The sequence below is a fragment of the Pipistrellus hanaki genome (genome assembly GCF_964339955.1).
Source record: "Pipistrellus hanaki genome assembly, chromosome: 1".
Classification (NCBI taxonomy): domain Eukaryota; kingdom Metazoa; phylum Chordata; class Mammalia; order Chiroptera; family Vespertilionidae; genus Pipistrellus; species Pipistrellus hanaki.
Window position 1 is genome coordinate 62345190 of NC_140503.1, and position 19262 is coordinate 62364451.

Here is a 19262-nt window from a genome sequence, read left to right on the forward strand (position 1 = left end):
CACCCTCCCTGTCTTAACTGCACACTGCAGTGAAGACCTGCCCCAGGATCAAACCGGGAGGAAATACCACAGGGCAGCATGCGGCTTCCCTGGGCCCCCTCCTCCCATGGCCCTCACCCCGCCCCTCTGGTGGTCAAACTTGGCACTTCTCCCCACCCTCAGGTGCTGGTGCAGTTTCGGGAAGGGTGGAAACCTGCTCAACAGGGTGGCCGGAGCCTGAACCGGTTGGACTGGGCGGTCACATCCCCCCTCCCCCCCAAGCCCTGTCCCTCTCCGGTCCCACAGAGAGAGGCAGAAGCCCCACGGAACAAACGTCTTTATTACACTCTGGGTGCACTGGGCCTGTGGGAGGTGGGGGCGCGGAGGGGGTGGTGCCAGGGAGGCCTGGGGAGTGCAGGGAGCTGGGAGCAGCTCTGGCTCCATGGCTAGGTCAGGCCGAGTTGGGACTCACTCTTGGGGGAAGGGAAGAGGCAGCAGCAGCCAGATGGCCACTCTTCACTCCTCTCATTCCAACCCCCCTCCCCCCCCCCCCCCCCCGCCGGGGGCATTAAATAAAAAGCAACTCTGTACAGCACAGAATTCATAGGAGTCCTTCCCCGCTCTGAACGGCGCAGAGTGGGAGGAGTGGTGCTGGAGGACAGGGTTGGGCCTTAGCTTCTGGCGCCGCCCAGTCCCCTCCCCAGCACCACGGTGCGGGGCAGGAAACAGGCCTGCAACTTCCTCTGAAATCCGAGGTAAGCAGGTCCATCTGTGGGACTCCTGGCTCCAAGGCTTTCTTTCCTTTCAGACACGGAGCCGTCCCAGGAACAAGTGGTCTGAGTGTAGCTCAGACATCTCTGACAAGCCTCTGAGGCAGAGGCCTGAGGAACGGCAGGAAGGGTCCGGCCCCAGAGTCTGTCCCAGCCCGGGCCTCCTCCTTGGCGAGGAGGAAGCGGGGTCAGGTGAGCGCTGGCGAGAGCCGGGGAGGGCCCCGCTCAGAGGGGCCGGGTCGTGTGGTTGTAGACCAGGTGCTCGGTGTCCTCTGTGGTGGAGATGGTGGAGCTGGCGGGGGTGGGGGGCTGGGGGGCGCGATGGCCGTGGCGGTAGCTATGGAAGCCCTTCCTCTGGTTCTTGAAGAAGCAGTACCCCAGAATGGCCACCACCACCACGATGCAGGCGGCCAGGAACACCGCAACGGCCACTTCCGCGGAGCCTATGGCAAGACAGGACAGAACGAAGAGCCCCTGGGACCGGCTCAGTTCTGTGCCCACCCCCCCACCCCGCTCTGTATCGGGAGGACCAAGTCGGATGAATGGCTCTATGGGGAGCTCAGTGGGACGGATTCTGATGGGGCCCCGGGTCTCAGCTCCAAGCTGCTCTGTCTGCAGGGAGCTTGGAGAAAGGCCTGGGACTGACAGCAAACACTACACACTCTCCACGGTGCTTGCCCCCCCTGCGATGGGAGGTACGACTATAGCTTGTGACACTCTGTCCCTCTAGCCAACCTCAGGGTCCTTCTCAACACAGGCTTAGGCAGTCACAACCAATCGTACGCAGTTGGTGCTTGAGTTGATACTACTCATTGGTAATAGGGCAGACCCGGACTTACCTTCGTTGGGAATGGGGACTTCCCGCCGCAGACCAAACACATCCTTCTCTACAGCATGATGGGGGAGAGACAAGTCAATAGGAAGGGCTGATGCTCAGCGGCTCCACAGCACCCGACTCCCACTGCCCTCCTCTCCCACCCCCGTTCCAGGTGCTCCGAGACGCGGAGTGACCAGCCCAGGCCCTGGGACAGAGCACGGCGCTCTAGCTAAGCCTTCCCCTTCCCATCTTCCATCTGCCCACTGCCCCGCTCACTGGAGACGCCGCGACAGGACTCCAGACACTGCCGCTCCTCCTCAAAGTTGTTCTTGTTGCCATAACAACCGCCGTAGGTGAAGCGGGCGCAGTGTTCGCTGAAGGGGTTGTAGTACCAGCGGGGGATGTTCTCCTTGCAGAGGCCGGTGTCAGGCAGGTCCACGCAGTGCCCTGGGGGGGGGAGGGGCAGGCACAGGAGACTGAGCAAGCCCTCTACCAGGCTCTACGTAGCTGCGGCCCGCCACCTCCCAACCCACATCAGACTGAGGAAGGCTGTGGCTGTGAGGGCGGCGGGGGCCCCAGAAACATCTGGCCCATGTGCAGCATTGCCAGAAGCCAGAAAGACATATTATGGACAATAATCATAGGCACGGAAGTAAACTACCCTGACTCACATAATTATCCCTTTTACAATCTTTCGGCTTTTCTGATTGTGTCAAGGTCTTGGTTTTCTCTCTAATACTGACGATGGTCTACCTTTTAACAAAAGTGGCTGAGGGTCTAAGCCTTGGCAGACACCCATGTCCAGCTAAAATTTATTAATGTTGTCTTATTATACTTATTTTAATAGTCAGTCTCAAGTTTTGGTATGTAATAGTGAATTTCCATTTATGGTAGTGATGTAAAATTTCCTTTTTAATACATTAATTTAAAAGAGTAATTGAATAATAACAATATTTTTTAAAATATATTTTATTGATTTTTTACAGAGAGGAAGAGAGAGGGATAGAGAGTTAGAAACATCGATGAGAGAGAATCATGGATCAGCTGCCTCTTGCACAGCCCCTACTTGGGATGTGCCCGCAACCAAGGTACATGCCCTTAACTGGAATGGAATCCAGGACCCCTCAGTCTGCAGGCCGACACTCTATCCACTGAGCCAAACCGGTTTCGGCTGGATAATAAAAATATTAAGTAAATACTACCTCAGTGATCTGTAGGCATGGCTACATTTCTGAAGGTGTTAAGAGGCTGGTGTGAGTCAATGGTTGAGTGTCAACCTATGAACCAGGAGGTCATCATTCAATTCCTGCTCAGGGCACATGCCCACAGGCCCACATGCCCAGGTTGCGGGCTTGATCCCCGGTAGGGGTCATGCAGGAGGCAGCCGATCAATGATTCTCTCTCATCATTGATGTTTCTTTCTCTTCCTCTCCCTTCCTCTCTGAAATCAATAAAAACATTAAAAAAAGAAAAAGAAAAAAGAGGCTGATTATACTTAGGAAACAGCCAAAGAAGAGAGCTGGAAGCCCACCCTGGCTCTTCTGCCCAGAGCCGGGCACACTGCAGGCCTCTGGCACGGTGACAGCACCTGCCCTCACCCGGAGGATCTGGGGGCCTCACCTTTGTCACTGGGGAAACGGAAGCTCTGAAGCTCCTCGAAGCCACTCGTGTCTGCAAAAACGAAAGCTCAGAGGCACAGCCCCCACAATGGTCTCCCAGGGATGCAGGGTAGATTGTCAGGACCTCCCTCCCTGCTGCCCACCACTCCTCCGCCTCCCAGGCCTTACATTCCTCACAGCTGGCCTCGTCCGAGGCGTCAGAGCAATCGGCCGTGCCATCACACTCCAAATAGCTGTCGATGCAGCAGCCATTGCTGCAGCGGAACTCGGAGGAGGGACAGGTGTCAGAGCACACTGAGTGGGGCAGGAATCAGCAGGGGGTGAGGTCACGCTCCAGCAGAGGCCAGCAAGTACCAAGGGCCCATCCTCTACCTGGCCCTGCCTGCCCCAGCACAGAATCACAACACGCCCACTATTTCCCCACCTGCCCCCCATGAACCCTTCCTCACACACACACACGGGGCAGGTCCTGCAGGAGGACGCTAGGCTGCAAAGGGTGGGGTGCTTGTGCTCGGTCCACTTACTATGCGGGGAGGAATGGGTTGGGCAAAAGCAGCTTGGTCAAGGGCGTGGACATGATATGGGCTGGCGATCTGGCAGGAGTGAGGGGACTAGGGAAAGGAGCAAAGCCTACCTGAATGGCGCCTTTCCGTGGAGGAACCTGGGAAAGAGAAGACAAAGACGTGAGAGGAGATAGGCAGGGATGAGCTGCTGGGGGGCCTGGGAATGGGGGACTCTCCTCCCCACCTCCCTGACTAGGAAAGAGAGACCACCTACCTTGAGGGAAAGTCACCTGAGCCCCAAAGCCTCCATGCAAAGGCCCACCTTGTACATCGCGGCAGGCTAGCTTGCACTCTTCCTCCCGAAGGTAATTGTTCTTGTTGCCCAAGCAACCTCCATACACGAAACTCTTGCAGATCTGTTCTTTGGGGTCATAGTACCAGCGGGGGAAGGAACCACGGCAGCGGCCCACCTTTTTGGTTACGAGGCAGTATTCTGTGGGGAGGAGAGCTTGTGAGCGGGCCGAGGGGCCAACCAACAGATGGGGCGGCTCTAGATGCCGCCTACCCACCCCTCACCTTCCGTCTGCTTGGCGGAGAGAACGGTGACGGTGATGTTGGCCGTGCTCTCTGGCTGGTCAGAGCTGTCCAATGTCAGCTGGAACAGGTAGGTGCCTTCCTTGAGTCCCCACAGCTCCACCTGGTCCGGGTCTTTCCTCTATACATACAAATGGCCATCAGGCTGGGACCCCTGCTACCCTTGGGCTCCTCCGGGCCCTCCCAGCCGCCACCACCCCAGGCGAACAGAGGGACCTGCTATCAGATGTATCCTCAGCATCTATCCACCTTGGCCTATGGCCCCGGAGAGAAAGGGGGCTCTGGAGAGCTGGGTGCAACCAGGGAGCCAGACCAATGTCTCACCTCTACCCTGACGTCCGGGTCACCCTGCAGCAGGTGCCAGTCTGTGTTCTCCACACCATTCAGCAGCAGGGGTTCCTGGGGCTGTACCTTCAGGTCTATGCCTGCCCAGATCCTGGGGATCCTGGATCCTGGGGGGAGGGTGGGGGAAGGTCAACTCTCACTGAACGGACCAGATCTCTCCTGGGGGTGAGGAGCTCTATGGGCCACACCTAGACCAACCTAGGACTCAGCAACCAGCATGGGGCACAGGTGGGAACCCACAAATAAACCATCTTCTTTTTAATTTATTCATATTTTTCTTTATTGATTTCAGAGGGGAAGGTAGAGGGACAGAGAGATAGAAACATCAATGATGAGAGAGAATCATTGATCGGCTGCCTCCTGCACATTCCCTATTGGGGATTGAACCCACAACCTGGGCATATGACCTTGACCGGAATCAAACCTGGGACCCTTCAGTCTGCAGGCCGACGCTCTATCTACTGAGCCAAACCGGCTAGGGCTAAACCATCTTGCTCTCCATTTATACTTATTATGTCTTTGGTCTATTAAATACATTTTTATGTTGTAAGATTTACTTTCTGAAGCAAATTACTATACAACATGTGCCATCTGATCCCATTTAAAAAAATTTTTAGGGGAGGTTTAGTCCTATCTTCTACATTAAGTAGGTCTTGTGCTGACTGCTTAAAAAAGTTAAAGCGCCCTAGCTGGCTTGGCTCAGTGGGTTGAGTGTTGGCCTGTGGACTGAAAGGTCCTGGGTTCAATTCCAGTCAAGGACACATGACTGGATTGCAGGCTCGATCCCCAGTGTGGAGTGTGCAGGAGGCAGCCGATCAATGATTCTCTTTCATCACTGACGTTTCTCTTACTCTCTTTCTCCTTCTCCCTTCCTCTCTGAAATCAATGAAAATACATATTTTTAAAAAAGTTAAAGCAACAATAATTTTGAGAAGCCAAATAAGTAAACATAGAGTTAAGATCCATCATCCCCTCTGCTGACAGAGACCCTCACACAGAGTCCCCAGGCAGCAATGTGACAAGTCTTGGTGTCCGGGGAGAGCGGCCACAGGAAGAGGGTGCCTCTGCCACCTCAGACACACCTGCCTCCAGGTATGAGGGCCCAAGGGAACCAGGCCCTCCCTCAGCCTGACAGCGGCTGCACCTGAGACCTCCCCGGAGCTGAAGAGAGACACAAAGCACAAAGCAGGACTCCTGCCTGTCGTAGGCTGAGTGGTGGCCCCCCAAAGACCCCATGTCTAACCTCCTGAACTCATGAATGTGAACTTATTTGGAAAAAGGGTCTTTGCAGAAGTAATCAAGTTAAGCGTTTCCACATCAGGTCATCCCGGATTAGCCAAAGACAAGTGTCTTTATAAGAGAGAGGCTAGCCCGGCCGGTGTGGCTCAGTGGTTGAGCATCAACCTATGAACCAGGAGGTCACAGTTTGATTTCCAGTCGGGGCACATGCTGGGTTGTGAGCTTGATCCCCAGTAAGGGGCATGCAGGAAGCAGATGACCAATGCTTTTCTCTCATCATTGGTGGTTCTCTCTCTCTCTCCCTCTCCCTTCCTCTCCAAAATCAATAAAAATGTATTTTTTTTTTTTAAAGAACAGTTTCTATTCTAGTATACCTTAAAAAAAAAAAAAAAAAAAAAAAAAAGACAGGCTAGGAGAACATGGAGTGAGGAAGAAAGGGCTGTGTGAAGGCAGAGGCAGAGACCGGAGTCATGGAGCCACAAGCCAAGGAAGCCCTGGTGCCACCAGAAACTGGAAGAGGCAAAGATGGACCCTCTTCCAGGATTGTCAGAGGGAGCAGAGCCCTGCCAGCACCTTGATTTTGAACTTCTGGCCTCCAGGACTGTGAGACAACAAAGTTCTGTGATTTTAAGACACCCAGTTTGTAATACGTTGTTACAGCAGCCACAGGACAGGAACTTAGTCCGGTCCTTGAACGACTTGCAACCCAGATGGCAGGTAAGACCCAAGCACATGAAGCTGTCTGGGAGAAAAGACCCAACAAGATGCAGCCATAGGAAGTGTGTACACAGGATAAGGAAGTGGATGGACATCCGGAGAAGGGAGAGGCTCTGAAAGACCAGAAGAAGCAGAAAAGTATTTTTGGCCCTCGCTGGTCTGGCTAAGTGGACTGTGGACTGAGGGGTCCCAGGTTCGATTCGGGTCAGGGCACATGCCTGGGTTGCAGGCTTGATCCCCAATGGGGGGTGTGCGGGAAGCAGCTAATCAATGATTCTCTATTATTGATGTTTCTCTCTCTCCCTCTTCATTCCTCTCTGAAATCAATAAAAATACATTAAAAAAAAAAAGTCTTTTTGGAGAAGGGAGAAAGAATGTATTGATTCTTTTATTTTTGTTTTTATTTGTTTAGTTGTGGGGAAGAATGTGCTATGTTGTTGATGACAAAAGAAATTATGAGGGGCTTGCCTGGATAGTGTGGCTCAGTGGTTGAGTGTCGACCTATGAACCAGAAGGTCATGGGTTGCAGGCAGGGTCCCCAGTAGAGGGCCTGCAGGAGGTACCAATCGATGATTCTCTGTCATCATTTATGTTTTTATCTTCCTCTCCCTTTCTCTCTCTGAAATCAATTAAAACAAAGCACAAAAACTGTTTTAAAACAAGAAAACATGAGGGGCCCAAGCAAGGAGTTGGGGATTCGCAAGGCTGGTAGCATGACATGAAAGAGACTGGCTGGCCTGGACAGACCTCAAAGGGCCTTGAATACAGGCCCAGGGCATGTGGACGCAGGAGGAGTGACATTTGAATGTTTCACAACTGGTGGTACAGGAGGGACACTGGCTGCAAGAGAGGGGTAAGAGTCCTCGAAGCCCTGGCTGCAGCAGACACTGACCTAGATGCCTGATGGACACCGGGAGGGCTAAGGTAGGGCCATGGGCTGGGGGCCTGGGGAGCAGGGACCCCTGTCTGCCAGCTGTCTGAACTAGGAGGCTGGCGAGTGGCCAGTACAGTGGGTCAGGGCAGATGCAATGAGAGTGACCTGAATTAGGGAGAGCTAAGGGAATGGAAAGGAGGGTGTCAGCATCAGTGTTGGGTGTGTCTGACAGGTGCTGGGAATGGAGAGGTAGGGTAAGGCAGAGGGAAATCAGACATAGAGGAAATGTGTGCATTCAGTCACAGGGAATTTAAATTCGAGGGAGGTAAGACCAGCCAGAGGGGAGGGACACAGTGGGAGCTCCAGAGAAGCCAAAGTTGGAAACAAAGCTGGAGTCGTCGTCATTAGCAAAGCTGCCACGCTGGGTACTTCCCCTGCATCAGCGACCGCACGAGTAGGCAAACGAGGCCTGCAAACCAAATCCAGCCCACCACCTAGTACATTCCAAATGGTTGAAAAAAACAAAAAGAATAATATTTTGTGACATGAAAAGAACATCAAATTTGTGTCAGAACCAGCATCGCCTACTCAGTTACACATTGTGGATGGTGCTTTCACCTTACGACAGCAGAGTTGAATATTGCAACAGAGACTGCATGGTCCACAAAGCATAAAACATTTACTATTTGGAAGCTCACAGAAAGTTTGCTCACCCTGATCTACATCACCCACCTTCCTAAACAACCTGCTACAACTACATTCTTTTTTTAAAAAACATTTTTTAAAATTGATTTCAGAGAAGAAGGGAAAGGGAGAGAGAGAAACATCAATGATGAGAGAGAACCACTGTTCGGCTGCCTCCTGCATACCCCTTACTGGGGATTGAGCCCGCAACTTGGGCATGAGCCCTGACCGGGAATCGATCATAGTCTGGTTCATAGGTCGATGCTCAACCACTGAGCCATGCCCGCTGGGCTGCAACTGCATTCTTATCCCTCCTTCCAGAGGAGAAAATTGGCACCAAAGAGGTTAAATGACTTGCCCAGGGTTGTTCAGATTCTATATGGCAGAGCTGGGATTTGAACCCTGTTCTATCTGATTCCATAGCTCATTCTTTCTCCAAAATGCCATATTGCAGGCCACTCACTTGCTTAGCGGTGTACTTTTGATTGCTTTTATAATCTTGGGATTTTTGTTTTCAGTTTAGGTAATAGGGATACATGACGTAAAATTCAAAAGTACAAAAGGATAGTGAGCATTAAGTTCCCTCTTCTCCTAAATGCCCAGGTTCTTTCCAGAGACATCTACTCTTGCTAGTTTGTGTGGGTGTGACTATCAACAGAGATGACATTGAACCCATAAGCATGCAACATAGTTTTTTTTTTAGTTGCACACACTCATATAAATATACCATAATATTTAACCAGACCACCGGTCTCCTCTTGATTTAGTTTTCCCTCCTTCCCTTTCTTCTTTTTTTTAAAAAACATTTCTTTATTGATTTCAGAGAGGAAGGGAGAAGGAAAGATAGAAATATCAATGATGAGAGAGAATTATTATTGGCTGTCTCCTCCACGCCCCCTCCTGGGGATCGAGCTCGCAACCCAGGCATGTGCCCTGACCAGGAATCGAACCCGGGACCCTTCAGTCCACAGGCTGATGCTTTATCCACTGAGCCAAACCAGCTAGGGCCTTCCCTTCCTTCTCTACTAACAACCACGCCATGCTGCCTCGGGATTTATTATTACTATTATTAATATATCACCACAGTTCTCAATTGCAGGACGTGTTGGCAAACACTGTGACCTTTCCCATTCTTGCTATCATAAACAATGCGACAGTGAACACCTGGCTGGTGAGTTGTGCTACGCACGCAGAATGCAGCCACAGAATGGAAAGAGGAACTGTCTGTGGGTAACAGGCATGTACAGTTTTTGTGGATATTGCAAACTGCCTCCCCAGGGGATCAACAGAGGGCATGTCCAGCGTCAGAGGGAGTTGGAAGGGAGAAGAGAAAGTAGAGAAATAAGAACAGCTGGCTGGAGTCTGAGGCACAGGGACACTTCAGAGGAGACCTCTGAGAGACAAAGCAGAGGGGGCAGTGCCCGGGAGGAGCCATTCCTCCCTCCTTGCTCTTCTCACTGAGTAACCGGCTACCTAAACGGGAAAGAAGACAGACTATGGGCAGTCTCCCTGGCAGGCAGACACCGGCACCCAAGGTGGAAGTGGAAGGCAGAGCGATGTGTCAGACTTGAGGCCAAATCAGCCATGTCCACCCCCACACAGCTGGCTGTCTCCAAGCCCCAGTGCCCAGGAGCAAGGGGCAGATGACCTGTCCTACCACTCCCTCCTTCCCAGCCCAGGAGAGCAAAGGGCCAGAGTGGTAATAAAGCCAGCCCTGCCTTCAGCTGCCTGCCCCGGGACATCTCCGGGCAAACAGACTCCGCCTCCTGAGTCCTCCTCCCAGGGGAAGGGGGAGAAGGCAGGAGAGGAAGGAGCGAGGTGCTCAGGAGGCCACAGGAATCCGGACTGGACTGGACTGGCCCGGCCCGGCCCCAGGAAGAAAGGGGAACAACAAACCCGTCCTGGGGAGGGTTTCTCTGCCTCACACAAGAACCAAAGGTTTAAAGTCCTAAGCACCAGCCCCTCTTGCCTGACAAAGTGGCTTTCTCGGGCGCTGACCACCTCCAGTCTCTAACTGGACTCAGCGGAGTATGGGTTCCTTGGCACCACAGCTTCCCCCACTCCCCAAACACTGTAGCACCCTGGAAACGGCCCGGGGCTCACACCCAGTCCAAGCCCTACCCAGCTCCCTCAGCGCCAAGGAGAGTCCCACTCCATCCTGTCTTGTGCCAACCAGGCCAGTTTGGGTGGGAAAGTCTCCCGATGAGAATGGCTGGTTCCAAGACCATGTGGCCCGTCCAGCGCAGCCCCCGGACCGGACTCCGGGGTTCCAGGCGCTGGCCTCGGAGGGGACTCCCAAGGGCGCCACTGGCAGCGCAAGTCAATTAGAGTCATCACCGCCTACACTCTGCCACTTCCTTGTGGAACAGGCTCAGTCCTGGCCCAGGCACGGGGCCCCCTCCTGGAATCCCCACCCCAGAGACCCAGGAGAGCTCCTTGAAGGGCAGGGGGAAGAGTGGGCCCTTAACCCGGAGAGAGACTAGACCCGAAAAGGGCTGGAGAGGACAGTCTCTCTCCGCTTTCCAGAACTGAGGTCACCCCCAGACTCAGCCCCTGGGCCGGGGCTCGGTTACCCCCAGGGTTGTTTCTTTCAGAGGGCGGCCTTGTGTGAAAAACAGCGCAGACTTTCGGAGGTCCTGCCTGAGTCCCAGGTCTACCATTCATGGGCACATTGTTTACCATGGGAGCCAGTTTCCTGATCTGAAAAGTGGGACGACTCCTAACAGCCCCGTTTTCAGAGGGGGCTGTCAGGAGGCCTCGGGGAGAGGGTGAGTGGCACAGCCGTGAGAAAGCTGTAAAGTGCTAACAGAGGTCATCAGCTGTGACCATCCCCGCCCCGGAGCCAGAACAGCAGGTGGAGCGCTGGGAGCGAAGGTCTCTGGACGGGCCCTGATCTCAGTTAATTGCTCAGTCCCAGGAAGAAAGAGGAGGAGCCCCGGCCCCCTTTGCCTTTATCCCCGGAAGTAAACAAGGGGAGCAGAAGGCTTGGTACCAGATCCTAAGGCAGGGAGAGAGAGCCCGGCCTGGCTCACGCACACACACCTGCCGGGACAGCTGACATCCCTGCCCTACCAGGTATACATACTGATGAACTGACTCACCCACAGCCCTTCTCACTCCCACCCCAGAGCTTCTGGCTGCTATGCCCCCTCCCCCTCCCTTTTTGGGTCAACTAGACTTGTTCGTAGTGTCTGTGGTCAGCAGCTTCCCCCAGGCCACCAAAGGCCAACAGGTGGGGGACAGGGTGCAGAGGTGCTGACCTGTCCCCAGCCCATCCTCGGAGGAGGATTCTCTCCCCCATCAGGAGCACCTGGTGCCTCAGAGCGTGCTGGGCCCGGGGATGCCTGGCCCCGGGGATGCCTGGCCCCGGGGGTGCCTGGCCCCGGGGGTGCCTGGCCCCGGGGGTGCCTGGCCCCGGGGGTGCCCTCTAGTCATCGGGAGGCCTCCAGGCAGCTCACTCCCCGACTCAGCAGCATAACAGAGCCAGAAACCGAGAATCGGAGGAGCTGCCTCCTCCATCCCAAACACACTGCCCAGAGCGCCAGCCCACTCAACCCCCTCCCTCCAGGCGCGGGTCCCGGCTTTGGGATGCCAGCCCTGCTCCCGCACCTTTGTTTGCTGTGCATACCGCCTGCGTCTAAGGGGGGACTGGGCTAATGGGACTCTTCTCAGTAACCCCTCCCTGAAGCTCCCGCTCCCAGGACCCCACAGCCGTCTCCCTTTCGGGGTCTCCCTCAATCCATTCATCGCCACCACCACCCCCCCCAAACACCCCCCCCCCCCCCCCCCGTCTTACCTCCAAAGCCCTGAGTCCGCAGCTCCCGGTAGGAGCGGTATACCTCCCTCGTGAGGTAGTTGACGAAGCCCTCCTTGGGCGCAAACTTGCACACAAAGTTCTGCTCGTAGAGGCAGTTGAAGAGGAAGCAGGAGGCGGCGGCGTCCTCCCCGCCGGCGGGCTGCAGCTCCACCAGCGCCAGGTTGCAGCCGTGGGCGGCGCAGCAGGCGCGCACGCAGTCCCGGCCGCGGCGCACGGCGGGCGAGCCCAGGAAGGTGGCCCCGTTGCTGACCGAGGCGTCGGTGTCGAGCACGAAAGCGGGCACCCCGGGGGTGAAGCGGTCCAGGCAGGCGGCGGCGGCGGGCGGCGCGGGGGGCGTGGGCGGCGGCCCGGCGAGGGTGCCCGCCAGGCCGAGCGCGCACAGGAGCCACAGCGCGGCCGCCGGGGCGCGGGCCCGGGAGCGAGGGCCGCGAGGCATGGTCGTCCCAGGGGCCGTCGCCGTCTCGCCCACGGGGGTCACCTTCACTGAGCTGGCCTCTGGGCTTCGAGGGCGCCGGCGACCTGAGAGAGGGGAGGAGACAGGTGGCGGCACTGGATCCGCCGGGAACCGGACCCGCCCGGGGAGCCTTCCAGGGAGGCGGTGCGGCCGGAGGAAGAGCTGGGGAGTTAGGGGAACCCCGGACACCCGGCCGCCCACCCGCGGCCCCAAGGACGGGGAAGGAGGTCGCGTACCCGGACACACGCACGAGCGGGGAACAAAGGGCCAAACATGCTCCGAGCCCGCTCCGTCTCCGGGCCCCGGTTACCTGCGCAGGTGAGCGGGGTGGGGTCGGGGCGTCAGAGGTTCCGGTCCCGACTTCCTGCGCGGCTCCGGTCGCCGCTTCCGCCCAGGTGCAAGGTTTGCCGGAGATCCGCCTTCTCCTCTCCCAAGTTTCTGGTGAAACTGAGTCAGCGCGCCGGGGCGGGGCGGACATTAACCCGGGCGCCGCCGCCCCAGCCCACGCCCCACGCGCCTCGGCCGGCGCTCCCCTGCCCCGCTTCCGGTGCACCTGTCCGCGGCCCGGGTCCCCGGCCCTCCCCCGCAGCCGGGCCCCCGAGGGCCGAGCCCCGAGGCGCCCGCCCTCGACCGCGTCCCGGAGACTGCTCTACGCCGGCTCCACCGAGTCCAGCTCGCGGGGGGCGGGGGTTGCCTGCGCCCCAGAACAGCACCCCGAGCCCCGGAGGCCCAGACGCGCCAGTGAAGTGGGGCACCAGAAGGTCGGGCGCTCTGGGTGGGGCGGCTGCCTCCCGCTTCCCTGTCGGGTCTGGGTTAGCAGTCCCTCCCGCAGGCTCCAGGCTCCCGGATGGGGCGAGAGTGGAGACACGGGGGAAAGCCCGATGCAAATGACTTCGCCGTCGCCGCCGCCATCAGCCCTCGGGAAATCATATCCCTTACCTGGCGGTGAGGGATCCCGGAATCTGTGCGGCTGCGCCTCCGAGGAGTGGAATCCGGGTGCCTGCACCTTGTAAACCACCCTTGCCAGCCCCGGGAAGCCCTTCTTCCCGCCGCCCGACTTCTCTGCTGGACCGCAGTGGTATCTTTTGTTGGGGTTTGTTTATTGATACCTTGGAGTCTGTCGGAGCTGAGTCCCTCCCTGTTGGTGCTCCCGGGTCAGCTGCTCCCCGCCTGGTGCGCAGATGCCTTCCCTGTCACTCAGGGATGCTCCTGGTCTGGAATTGGCCACTCTCTCCCAGTGAAATGTCATCCTCGGAAGCTAGAGGTTCCAGCTCACCAAAGTGGTTGAATTAATGACCTTCACAGAACCGTGGATTCCTTTAAGCCATGCTCATTGCTTTTCCTGAATGAAGAATTCCTCTTAAAGACCATTCTTTACAAAGCAAGATTAGTCCTATTAATTCTCTCCCAAAAAAGAGACTCCACATCTTTTCATGATGACTTAACCCCCGACCCCTCCATGGGAAAATTCTTCCCAATTTGTTCTCTAGAATGGCTTTACCTACTAGGTTTTGTAGCAAAACCTTTGGTCATTTTTCTGACTGAGCTGCAACATCTCCCCGCTGTCCACATTATGGGTGGGAATCTAGGGTCTGCATCCCTTTCTCTGGGTTTTCTGAGTTTTGTCACAGCTGGGTGAGAATAAAGGGTTTTATGGTTTAATTCCTATTTCCCCCCAAAACCTTATACATACAGGAATCCTAATAAGGAGATTTGACCTTATGATAATACTATATTACAACAGATTTATTATTACATCCATTATACACACCATTACAAAACCTATTTTTATCAAGCACCAACAGTGCCCAAACCCTGTTGCTCAGTATTTCCCACATATTGCCCCATACATTCAAACCAAGAAAGTAGGTACTATTTCTATCCCCATTTTCCAGATGAGCAAACAGGCTCAGACAAGTTAACTAACTTGTTAATCATGTGGCAGTTAACAGAGCGGGGATTGGAGCCCCAGCAAGCAATTCTATTGCTTCAGTGGGCATTTCCATATTTAGAATTCTGAGTTCAGATGGAAGTTCCACCTTCACCTTTACTGAAACACAAACTCAAGTGGTAAGCAGCCACCAATAGATGAGAGATTTACTGTGTGCCAGGCACTGGACATACACTGAGTGGCCAGATTATTATGATCTCTGAATGCATAATAATCTGGCTTCTCAGCGCGCGAGTGTGTATGTGTGTGTGTGTGTGTGTGTGTGTGTATGTGTGTGTATTAGATGCCCGCTGTATGAATGCATGCATGAGTGAGGTCCGGCCAGCCTAGCCAGGAGCAGGGGACATGGGTGGTTGGCTAGCCTGCCTGCTGGTCAAACTCCTAATCGAGGGGAAATTTTGCATATTAGCCTTTTATTGTATAGGATATACACTGAGTGGCCAGATTATTATGTGTTAGGAGATCATAATAATCTGGTCACTCAGTGTATATAATTGCTAATGCTCACACAACTCAGAATAATTTCCACTTTGCAGAGGTTTACTGACTGCCCAGGTCACATGAAGAGTGGGAGGCAAGCCTGTATCGGGGTTGAGCTTGTGAGCTTCACACTTGAGACTTCTGGGTTTAATGCTCTTCTCTGCCACTTAATATCAGTGTGCCTTAGTCTCTTTGTTTGCAAAATAGGGCTGCATGGGGTTATTATGAGGATTAAACGAATTAATACAAAAAAAATATGTGACACTGAGTACTCAATAAGTGCTATCTGAAAAAAGGGACAGCCAGAATGTAATCCTGTCTCTCTGGCATCAAAAACTACACTCTTGCCCTGGCCGGTTTGGCTCAGTGGATGGAGCATTGGCCTGTGGACTGAGGGGTCCTGTGTTCGATTCCAGTCAAGGGCATATACCTTAGTTGCTGGCACATCCCCAGTGGGGAGTGTGCAAGAGGCAGCTGAATCAATGTTTCTCTCTCATTGATGTTTCTTTCTATCCCTCTCCTTTCCTCTCTGTAAAAAACATCAATAAAATATATTTAAAAAACAAAACAAACAAACAAACAAACAAACAAAAACTACACTCCTTCACCCTGGCTGTGGCCCAGGTGGCTGGGTGTCATCCCACTCTCTGGAGCATCAAAAGATCCCCAGTTCCACGCCAGGCCACGGCACATGCCTGGGTTGCAGGCTCTCCCTCTCTCTTCCTCTCGCTCTAAAAATCAATAAAAAGCAAAGAAACAGCCGGAATCGGTTTGGCTCAGTGGATAGAGCATCGGCCTTTGGACTGAGGGGTCCCGGGTTCAATTTCAGTCATGGGCATGTACATTGGTTGCGGGCACATCCCCAGTGGTGGGTGTGCAGGAGGCAGCTGGTCGGTGTTTCTCTCTCATCGATGTTTCTAGCTCTCTATCTCTCTCCCTTCCTCTGTAAAAAATCAATAAAATATATATATTTAAAAACAAAGAAACAAAAACACAATATTTCCCTCACTATCTTAAGCTGCTTCTGATAAAAAGAAAGACTACACATGAGAGGAAAAAAAGTGATGGTCTAACAAAGTGGTGAAAGTAATGGCATTTGAATGGTGGAAATATGGGGTATTTCTTTTTAATTTTTAAATTATTTTCTTTTTAGTTTTTAAATTATTTTCCAAGTTCCCTTTAGTGAACATGGACTGCCTCTATAATGAAGAGAGAAATATATCATGATAACCTCCACATTCCTCCAACCTAACCCTAGAATTGCTCTGCTCTTCTGGCCTCATTGTCCCAGTCACTTTGGAGTTATCTGTACCCCTTGCCTTTCCTTGGGCTTTCCCTGCAAACATTCAGACAGCCCTTGGGTCCTGACAGCCTTCCCTGGTATTCGCTCACATCCACCCCTTCTTGCCTGTTGCCACTGCTGCCCTTGCTCTGGGCTCTGTGCCAGCTTCCAGATGGACCCCAGCCGCCCTGCACACTGCATACAGTTCTCTCCTCCAGCCCTGCCTTCATCCGCCCTTCACCTGTTCAGACCCTCATGGACCCCAAGAGCCTCTGTGGCAGTGTATATAGAGCCAGCTGTTACCTGGATGGATTCATGAAGTTCTGTCTGAAGAGACAGTATCAGAACTATTGGGGGCCTTAGTTAAAAGCCTTCGCCTTATCTATAGGAAACTGAGGCCCAGAGATTTGACCATGGTTTGTTCAGAGACATACAGCAAGTAGGTGGAGAGGCCAGCCCAGACTTAAGGTCTCTTGACTGCCAATCTTGGGGCCTTTCCATGATGATTATGACTTGCCTTTCTACAGAGCATTTCCGGATTATATCATTTTCTAAATCTCTATTGCAGGCCCAGGGCCAGATGTCTGGATGAATTAGCTTTTATTAGACAATGTGGCTCATCCCCCCTGTGAACTTGGAGAATAGAAGGCCTGCATTCCCTTTGAGATCAAACAAGTATGCCCTGGCAGGTGTGGCTTAATTGGTCAGAGCATAGTCCAGTTGTGGATTCAATTCCTGGTCAAGGCACATACCTAGGTTGGTGCATACTCCATGTTCCTCTCTCCCCTTTCCTCTCTCTCTAAAATCATAAAACCATCCCATCCTGCATGGCACAGTGGTTGAGCATCGACTTAGGAACCAGGAGGTCACAGTTCCATTCCCACGGGTTGTGGGTTCGATCCCCAGAGTGGGGCATGCAGAAGGCAGCTGATCGATGATTCCCTTTCATCGTTGATGTTTCTATCTCCCTCTCCCTTCCTCTCTGAGATCAATAAAAATAAGTTAAAAAACAAAAACAAAACTAGAAACATATGCCCTGGTGAGGATTAAAAAAAAGATGGTAGACCAGACCTCTCATCTTCCTATATGTGCAGGCTGCCCCTCCCACCAAGAGGGGGCATCTACCTTTTCTTTCCCTTTGAATCTACAACTTGCTTTGACCAATAGGACATGGTAGAAGTGGTATCACATGACTCTTAGGCTTCAGCCTTGTGGCTTCCATTTTCCCCTCTTAGAACCATGTGTGCTGTAGAGAAGTTTGACTACCCTGTAGGAGAGAGGCCACCCAAAGAGAGCAGGAGAGATTTATCAGGGAGAGAGAGGGGTCCAGCTGAAGAGCTGCATTGACATTCTTAGTCCCAATCTAGTCACCCCAGCAGAGGTTAGCTGCACCTGCCAAACCCAGCCCAGCAGCCTTCTGGTGCACAGGACAGCACCCATCCAACTGAGCCACACTGGCCAGGGCAATAATTATGTTTTCTAATCATAGAAAATAATTAATTTAGAAGAAATTTCTTTTGCAAACTTTTTTAAAAATATCTTTATTGATTTCAGAGAAGAAGAGGAGAGAGAGAGAGAGAGAGAGAGAGAGAGAGAGAGAGAGAGAGAGAGAGAGAGAAACATTAATGTGCTCTGACTGGGAATCAAACCAAAAGCCTCCTGCTTGCTGGGTCTATGCTCAACTGCTGATCCACACTCAGCCAGGCTATTTGCAAACTCTTTAAAGATAATTACAAACACAAAGTATCCTTTTAAAAGTGTCCCAAATTAAATCAAAATCACGTCATCAAAGTAAAATGACAACATTAAGAAGTCATTTAGCGGAAACCAAGATGGAGGCATAGGTAAACACCTAACTGCAGCCTCACACAACAATTTCAAAAAAATACAACTAAAATACAAAATGGACATTATCCAGAACTACAGGAAGGTTGACTGACTGGAAATACTACAATGAGAAGGAAAGAGAAATCCAGAAGGAAAATCAGAGGAGCTGTAAAAACCTAAGGTACGGAGACACGCTGCGCGCGAGGAGAGAACAAAGCCAGAGAGGAGGGGGAGGCTGAGTGCCTGTCTGGCGTTCCCTAGAGGGAGGGAGATAAAAGCTCCGGACTGGGCTGAACCCCAGTTCCGACAGCACTGAACCCCAGTTCTGGGAGAGACCCTGGGGACCCAGACACATACGGAGGGAGCCTGGGCTGTAAGGTGGAACCTCAGGAGAGCGGCGAAAGGCAGTCCCGGAGGCGCGCACGTTACTCGCAGAGGAAGGATGGTTGACTGTGCCGCTGGATTGCCCTGGCGGGAAGGAGACATAAGCTCCAGACTGCTCTGAACCCCACTTCTAACCCCACTTCCAACTGAACTGAACCCCAGTTTTGGGCTCATTGGGGAGAGCCTAGACTATCTGGTAGTGGGCTAACTTCGAGGGCGCCTTTCTCACAAAGGTGCTTGCAGCGAGTACCGAAGGACACTGAGGAACACTGAGACTCAGGAGCCTCATAGGGCGGGGCTGACAGAAGCCAAGGCTGTAGGCTCCACGCTGAAACTCCTCTCCATCCAAGCTGAACACAGAGACTTTTAAGGCTACCAACTGAGGGAAGCTGCGAAAATGCCGAGACAAGGAAACAGATCAGAAACGAAAGAAATGGAGGACAAAAAGCGACTGTATATAGAGCTCAAAACCACGCTTATAAGGTTCTTCAAAAATTTCCTAGCCAAAACTGGTTTGGCTCAGTGATAGAGCGTAGGTCTGAGGACTGAAAGGTCCCAGGTTCGATTCTGGTCAAGGGCATGTACATTGATTGTGGACACATCCCCGGTAGGGGGTGTGCAAGAGGCAGCTGGTCGATGTTTCTCTCTCATCGACGTTTCTAGCTCTCTATCCCTCTCTGTAAAAAATCAATAAAATACATTAAAAAAGAAAAAAGAATTTCCTAGAAAAGGCCAATAAAATAAACAAGACCTATGAGGAGATGATAAGGGATCAACTAGAAATAAAGAATACATTGTCTGAAATAAAAAATATTATACAGAGTCCTAAAAACAGAATGGAAGATCGCAAGAATCAAGTCAAAAATTTGGAACATAATGAGCAGGAAGACACTCCTCCGCAGAAGCAAGAAGACAAGAGAATCCAG

At 53.0% G+C, this 19262-nt stretch overlaps 1 protein-coding gene across 3 annotated transcripts; it reads right to left on the reverse strand.

Moving 5' to 3' along the window:
• Positions 1-299: 299 nt before the first annotated feature.
• On the reverse strand, positions 300-13572 carry SPINT1 (serine peptidase inhibitor, Kunitz type 1). 3 transcript variants are annotated; one of them, XM_084904784.1, is made up of 12 exons: positions 13522-13572; positions 12723-12859; positions 11938-12477; positions 4607-4734; positions 4265-4403; positions 4011-4181; positions 3820-3846; positions 3354-3479; positions 3187-3237; positions 1843-2013; positions 1589-1636; positions 300-1192 (listed from the first exon to the last, which is right to left on the reverse strand). In XM_084904784.1, the coding sequence occupies exons 3-12, from the start codon at positions 12392-12394 to the stop codon at positions 975-977; spliced, it is 1536 nt and encodes a 511-aa protein (XP_084760910.1). In that variant the 5' UTR covers positions 12395-12477; positions 12723-12859; positions 13522-13572; the 3' UTR covers positions 300-974. The 3 variants fall into 3 exon arrangements, with proteins under 3 accessions (XP_084760910.1, XP_084760909.1, XP_084760911.1); XM_084904783.1 differs by lacking the exon at positions 13522-13572 and having other exon boundaries at positions 12723-13456; XM_084904785.1 differs by lacking the exons at positions 12723-12859; positions 13522-13572 and adding an exon at positions 12649-12712.
• Positions 13573-19262: the final 5690 nt, after the last annotated feature.

Coding starts and splice junctions, on each gene's coding strand:
- SPINT1 (XM_084904784.1), bottom strand. CDS start 12,394: ATGCCTCGCGGCCCTCGCTCCCGGGCCCGCGCCCCGGCGGCCGCGCTG. Junction 4,182..4,264: donor CTCCGCCAAGCAGACGGAAG/GTGAGGGGTGGG, acceptor TCCTCCCCACAG/AATACTGCCTCGTAACCAAA. Junction 3,847..4,010: donor AGCCTGCCGCGATGTACAAG/GTGGGCCTTTGC, acceptor TCTCTTTCCCAG/GTTCCTCCACGGAAAGGCGC.